Source organism: Phaethon lepturus, unplaced genomic scaffold, assembly GCF_000687285.1.
Source record: "Phaethon lepturus isolate BGI_N335 unplaced genomic scaffold, ASM68728v1 scaffold25680, whole genome shotgun sequence".
In the NCBI taxonomy this organism is placed as follows: domain Eukaryota; kingdom Metazoa; phylum Chordata; class Aves; order Phaethontiformes; family Phaethontidae; genus Phaethon; species Phaethon lepturus.
In genome coordinates this window covers 29,033-35,896 of record NW_010513079.1, presented here as the reverse complement: position 1 = coordinate 35,896, position 6,864 = coordinate 29,033, and the positions used below count along the sequence as shown (strand labels likewise).

General features: G+C 57.4%; 1 protein-coding gene across 1 annotated transcript in view; it reads right to left on the bottom strand.

Annotated features, from left to right (window-relative positions):
- Nucleotides 1-1,939: 1,939 nt before the first annotated feature.
- AGRN (agrin) overlaps nt 1,940-6,864 on the bottom strand; it is a gene marked incomplete at its 3' end in the record, with an annotated part of 33,084 nt that continues 28,159 nt past the window's right edge. The window contains exons 22-29 of the mRNA XM_010289219.1: nt 6,662-6,862; nt 5,229-5,421; nt 4,358-4,573; nt 3,877-4,106; nt 3,286-3,420; nt 3,038-3,120; nt 2,432-2,622; nt 1,940-2,051 (exon numbers count right to left, since the gene is read on the bottom strand). Coding sequence (XP_010287521.1) covers nt 1,940-2,051; nt 2,432-2,622; nt 3,038-3,120; nt 3,286-3,420; nt 3,877-4,106; nt 4,358-4,573; nt 5,229-5,421; nt 6,662-6,862 — 1,361 coding nt within the window. The remainder of the gene's footprint in view (nt 2,052-2,431; nt 2,623-3,037; nt 3,121-3,285; nt 3,421-3,876; nt 4,107-4,357; nt 4,574-5,228; nt 5,422-6,661; nt 6,863-6,864) is intronic.

Genomic DNA, 6,864 nt, shown 5'->3' with positions numbered 1-6,864 from the left:
GAGCCGCTGCCGAGCAACGGGGAGCGGATGAGCTCCACGTATCTGGCACCAAACCAGGCTGTGTAAAGGGCGCTGGTTCCAGCGAACCTCCTCCTGCCGAGCCGCAAGGTCTTGCCTGCCAGCAGGCACACAAGGAAAAGATTTCCCGTGAATTTAATTTTGGGGAGATGCTGTTCTAATGCCCTCAGGCATGGAGGCCTCTGGCTTTGTGTGGCCCCCAAAAGCAAGTAAGCAAATACTGCTTCAGTTTTGCCAGGGCTAGTGTTTAAACCCAAACTCATACCAGAGGGATTCAGCTTGGGTTCATCCAGCTGCCACAGGTCCCCTACAGCGAACGGCTAGAGGAGGTTCTCGGGTATCTCACACGGCTGCGAGTTTGGAAGAGAAAAACCCCCTCCTTGCTGTCACCCTGCAGCCCCAACTGCACAGCACGGAAAGTCCCAGGCGAGTCTTCAGCCACACGGCTCCCGGGCACACAACAGGAGCGATGTCCCCTCCTGCGCACCCGGGGTGGACCCAGAGGCACAGCAGCGAGACAAAGAGGCGGTTACGTGAATCACTAGCTAATGCTTTGTGGAGTTAACACGAGAAACATGACCGGGTAAACTGAAATGCTTCAGAAACAAAATGTAACTAACAACTGGCTGGAAATTAATGATGGAAACGGAAACACGTGTGGCTAATCTACAGAGATCCTAAAGCTGCTTGGTCAGATAGGAAGGGGAGTGGGTGAAACACTGAGATCTGAATGGAAAACAAAAAAGAACAACGTGCCAATGGCAGATGAGATGGAGGTGCAATGGGTCATACTTATCTTTACCTTACGGGATTTCTGGGATCCAGACAGCAGGGGAGGGAAAAATACAAATGAAAATCAGAGGGAGAGAGAGAAAGAGAGAGAGAAAAGGGAGATCAGTGGGTAACGTCGTAACATGCAGGGCTGCAAGACCTCCCCTGCAGCCAGTGCCTGGCGTAGCCAGGGAAGGGGAGCGGCAGAAGGCAACAGGAGGGACCGCTGCCACCCTGCCAGCTGCGGCAACCTTCACTTGGAGAGAAGCTTGAAAAGACGAGAGCGAGCCGAGGAAGAAGTCCCTTCTTTTGCAGGAGTGCTGCATAATCTTGATGCTGCACCTCTAAGTGGATCTTAAGGATGAGTTCAGCAGCACTTGGGGCTTTTCCTACATTATCAGCTTCCCCACTGGGAAGGTGGATGAAAGGAAGGCCAGTGGCCCTGCCACGAAACCCCAGGGCACTGCTGTTTGTGCGGAGACAGAAGCGCAGAGGGGACAGGGCACAGGGAGAAGTCAGAGCGGCAAGCTGCCAGCTTGGAAAGAGAGCAGAGGAGGCACTAATGCCGTCAGCAGCAGCAGTGCAGCAGGGTTTTTACTACTCCGTGACCTCCTCCGGCCGAGCTCTCTGCAGCCAGCGCTGTGCAGGGCTCTCGAGCGCAGCACCAAGGGCACGGGCTGAAACCCACACGGGCCCAACGCGGTGGCAGCAGGCGGCAAGGGTGCCTTGCGTACCCGCCCCAGTACAGGGACAGTGGAGGACCTGCAAAAAGGGGGTGGTGGTGTGCGTGCTCGTGTGTGAGGGTGGCTCAGTCAAACACATCTCTGAAACCACGGCCTCAAGAACCAGGGCATGTGTGTCACTGGCAAAGGGGCTGCAGCTCTGTGTGTGGTGGGGGACAAGGAGGGAGGAAGAGCTGGAAGAGGTGTGCATTTGCTGTCCTACAGCACCAGGGCCAGGCTGCGGAGCAGCTAAGAGCCAGGCAAGCTCTGCCCTGCAGCATCCTTGTCTTGCCCACTCCTCCTCCACCCTTAAAGCCATGCACCACAGGGGTTAAAAGCCCACAAGTCTGGCAACTTCTCGGCTCATTTCACACGTGACAGGAACAGGGCTGGAAGCCCAGAGAGCTCTCCCTGGCCCATCAACTTACCGGGGACTCTCCCATCACCCTCTCGCCGTTGTTGATTCTCATTACCCCTTTGCGCCCATTCCTCTCCAACAAGACACTTATCCAAGTGTTAAGGGGAACCGGCTCTTTACTCCTGGTGGTGAGAAGGGAGGAGAGGACACACGGGTGAGAGCTCTGCCATCACCACCTCCAAGACAGCGCTGTAACCCCCCCCGGCCAGCTGGGGCTGTCCCAGCTCGCAGCCGCACAGCCAGCCTGGCACGAGCCTGGGAAAGGGGCACAAGCCGGGGGCAGGCCCAGCTCTGCCCTGTCCCGCAGAGGGGCAGCCGACCAAGAGCCATTCCTGCAAACAGCCGAGGCCAGTATGAAGCCTGCTCCCCCCTGCTTCCTTACAGTTTTCTGGGGAAGGGAGCTCAAAGCCAGTGCTGGACACTGAAAGCCACCACTGTCCCTCATGCCTCTGTCGTCACCACCACCCTGACGAGCAGCTCCCCAGCCTGCAGCCCACCCTACCTGAGCACAGCCGCCCCTTTGCCCAGGTCATATCTGTACTCCAGATAGCCATCGTGTAAGGCCAGAGAGACAAAGTCCCCTTTGCCATCTGTCTTCTGGCCGTTGTAGAAGATCATGCCACTGGGGTTCTTGGCCAGGAACACAACTTCCATGGACATTTTGTCCCTGAGGAGAAAAGGATTATGGATACCCTCCAATCCAGCTGCCCACACGCTCCCTCCACCCCTGCGCGCCAAGCCCTTGGAAGACCTCTGCCTGCCTGGGAGCACAGCTATGGCAGAGAGATGCCACCCCTGTAAGGCACCCTTGCTGGGTAAGAGATCCGTCTGCCACGTTCAGGATGCTGCTCCGCAGTGCCTTTTTGCCCAGCCCGCTGCAACGCCAAGCACCCAGGGCGCAGCGCTGGCTCAGTCTGGCTGCAGGGATTCTGGCATTGCCAGTCCCTCTGGACAAAACCTCCAGCAGACAAAAGGGAAGAACTCTCGGGAGAGCCAGCGTGTGACAGGCGAGGCTCAGAGCGCGAGCTCTCTCCCTCGCATCAGCCACGCAGGCGATAGGCTCATCTGCCCCTCTCCCATTCCCTGGCACTTACTGGAGGTCAGGAACGAAGGTCTGCAGCCCATTCAGCTCCAGGTAGGAGAAGCCATTGAACTCCGGGAGGAAGGGCATGGTGTGGTCCTGCTCTGTCACTGGGCACAAACGAGGGAATGGTGAGGAAGAGGAGGCAGAGCAGCTTCAGCCAGTGCCCCAGAGCCACAACAGGCAAGGCCTCCTGGCCACCCAGGCTGGGGAAATCAGCACCTTCAGTTCCACCCCCTTCCCCAGACCCGCTCCTCTGCCAGCTCCCGTCCCACCTAGCTCGCAGAAGTCTCCTTCCCGGCCCATGGGGCAGGCGCACAAGGCACCTCCCTCTGGCAGCACCAGGCAGGTGGCAGAAACGTGGCAGGGCGTAGGGTCGCAGGGATTCCTCTCGTCGGCACACGTTGGGCCTGCAGCGGAGAAGGCAGCCTGTCACATCAGCATCTCAAACCACCAGCCATCAGGCACGATTTGGCCAGAGACAAATGTCTCTGATGTCTCCTGATGCCCTGCCAGCCTTTTTCTCCTGTCTCAGGTTGGGTTCCCGTGACCAACGGGAAGAAGCACCCCGCAGCAGATCCCACAAATAGCAGATGATACCCTTGCCATACTATGCCCCTAAAGTGCAAGGGGAAACTTTTTTGTGCATGAGAACAGATCCTGGCCCTTGTCTTATGTGCATATGAATAGGTTTACATTCTAAATTTATTGACCTCACTGATGTGGCTTCATCCTGCACTTCTCCCTCTAGCCCACTGCTGACACTCCACACCACGTCCCTCCCCGCTGTAGCTCCTAACATGAGACCCAGAGGCTCTGGGATCCCTCAGGGCCAGCCAGCAGGATCAGGAGCCCCCTCCCCGTACCGGTGTAGGTGTAGAGACACTCGCAGTGGAACATCTCTGCCTCCTTGACATGGCAGATGCCACCATGGTGACAGGGGTTGGGCTGACAGGGGTCGTTGCCGCACTCGCCCACGCCGCTGCCATACAGCACATCGCTGCCTTTCTCCCGCAGGTCGTACATCTGGTTGTTCACGTCCAGGAGGCGGATGCAGCCCTTCAGGCCGGTCGTAGCTGCGGTACGATCTGCCACCCTGAGGGGACAGAGGACAAAGTGGATGGGGGTTTTGTCCCCAAGGACAAAAAAGCAGAGGCCCTCCAAGCATCTGGCTGTGCTCCCCAGCAGGGTGTTAAAAGACCCCCGGGCCCAGAGAAGTCCTGCTCCACAACGACCCCCCAGCCACTGCCCGAAGCCTGCTGGCAGGCAGAAGGCGGCAGCCACCTCTGCCTGCAGCAGCGGCGGATGCCGCGACACCCAGGGCAGCAGTCCAGCGCCCTCACTCACGCAGCCATTTGGTCCTCCGGCGCTCCCCCGATGAACAGGTCCGTGTCGAGGTTGAGTCCGTCGGTGCCCGGCGGGCTCTCCCCGCTGACGTGGGGCTCCCCGTCGACAGACAGCATGCCGCTGCGGCGGTTGCGGTTCACCACTAACTGGTGCCACTTGCCAGGCTCAACACGGACCTTGCTGGTGATGACGCCCGTGCCGGAGCCAGTGTTGAACCTGGAGCAGAAGAGGGGGAGGCCTGTGTCTGTGCCACCCCGCAGAAAGGTGACATCTGTGCCGTGCCACGGGGGCTGCTCCGTTCCAGGGAGAAGCTGGGAGTACTCAGGAGCCCCCCCTCTCTCCCCACCTCTGGAGCAGGCTGCACTTGGAGCACACAGCCGTCCTCCACTGAGCGTCGGGACTGAGACCTGGTCTGGACTTTGCGGCTCCAGAGCTCTGTCCTCCACCTCACCTCATTCCTAATCTGCACCTTTGGCTTTTGGGACTGGAAAAATCATTTCAGCTCAGATTTCTGGGGCCTTTCTCCTTTTCTTGTCACCCCTGCACTTCTTTTTCTCGTACAAAAACAGTGCCAAAAGATGACCTCTCACTTGCTCAAAAAAATCAACCTCCCACACCTTTTAGCTTTTCAAAATTCAAACTGAAATAAGTGAATTAACTTTGTTGAAAAGTGCCACAGGGAATGAGTCTCCTTATTCCTATTACACTGGAAAAAACGTTCCTCCTCCCCTTCTTGTTCATTTGATGCTATTGTTTCTTAGCCTGCAAGTTTGAGCCCAGCATCTTTCTGGTGTTCTGCAAGGATCATTCTGGCAAGAGTGGCTGCTCCACTTCCTCCACGCCACACAGGGCTGAGGGGAAGGGCACCTACCTCAGCTCCACAAAGCCGCCAACCAGCGCCAGGGAAATGAAGTCTTTGCCGCGGTTCTGCCCATTGTACAGCAGCAGCCCACTGAGCTCCACAGTCCTGAACTCCATGGCGATGCGCACGGTGTGGTATGCCTTCATCATCTTGAACGCCAGGTAGGACTTGCCGCCAAAGCTGGGGATGAAGTACCTGATAGCTGCAAGAGCCGGGCGGGGGGCAGAGAAAGGAGGAGGGGATGAAGTAAAGAAGGGAACAGAAGGATAGAGAGCAGATAAAGGCCTGACATGAGCCTGTGAACACCTTCCTACCTGTACAAACAAAGAGAGCTCTTGTTAAATGGCAGAAAGCAGCTCACTCTCTCCTCTGGGCCCATGCTCCTGTGCAATTATCCCGTCACTGCCTCCCAGACACACGTACTGGTAGCAACCAACTTCTCTTGTGATGGCATGCCCCCCGAAGATCACTCCCAGGCTTTAGAGATCTGTGGTACTGCTGCCCAAGTACTTAGCTTCAGTGGTGTCCCAACCAGCTCCCCCCAGGTAAGGACCAGTGCTGTTGGTCCTCTCCATGCCCAGCTATCACATTCCCTGTGCCCTCAGCTGAGCTCTGCTGCCCACACAGCTCCTTAGAACTCAACTTCCCGGCTCCTTAGATAATTTTTATCTGTCCTCCCAGAATCCCACATCACAGATTTACATTCATCACTCCAGACTTTCATTTATTGCAGCTGAGATTTTCCAAGGAACCTGGAAGGCCAAGCCATATTAAAATTAACAGGGCTGGACACCCACATCCAGTAGCAGTTTTGAGCGCTTCAGCTTATAGCTTTAGGGACAATGGTTTTCAGGAATAAGCACTCAAAAGCACCCAGAGCCCCCAGCATGACGCCAAACTGCCAGTGGGAGCTCACAGTAAATAACAGCAGTGCTGGTTAAGCACGCCGCCAGTCTGCAGCTGTTTGCTGAGCAGCTCTGAGCACCGGGAAATAGCGCCTGAATTGCCAGCACACATCTCCCGGTGTTCGACGGGACAGTTACTGCCTGACTCTCTGTTACGCTAACTACCAGTCACTAGCTGCAAGAGCTGCGAGCGACAACGCCATGAGCTGAGATAAAAAAGCAGAAGCTCACAACCCTCACGCTTCGGGGCACGGGTATATCAGAAGCAGAGCCAGGAAGAAATTGCTCCTGGCACCTTCTTACCCTGCAGCCTTGCCGTGCTTGCCTCTTACAATGCATAGCACATGTGCAACCTGTCCTTGGCAGGGCTAAGCAAGCTGGTTCAGTTGACCCCTGCAGTGCCTCCCGCCTGGTGCACACGCAGCGCCGGTGCTAGTTACGGGGCTGGGCTGCACGTGCCGCCGCGTCTCCCCATGCCCATGCAGTCACTGTCTGTGACTGCCGGAGTACGGACAGACACAGGTCGGAGGCACGTACGTTTCTCACAGACGGCTCCCCCTTTGCCTGCCGGGCAGCTGCAGGTGAACTCCTTCCCGTCGTCCTCGCAGGTGCCGCCGTGCAGGCAGGGGTGAGAGTCGCAGGGCCGCACGGGTTTCTTCGTGGCGGGGGGCTGGCGCGTGGGCTTCCGCCGGGTGGTGGCAGGGAGGGCGGAGGTGGGTCTCTTGGTGCTCACTGCTGCT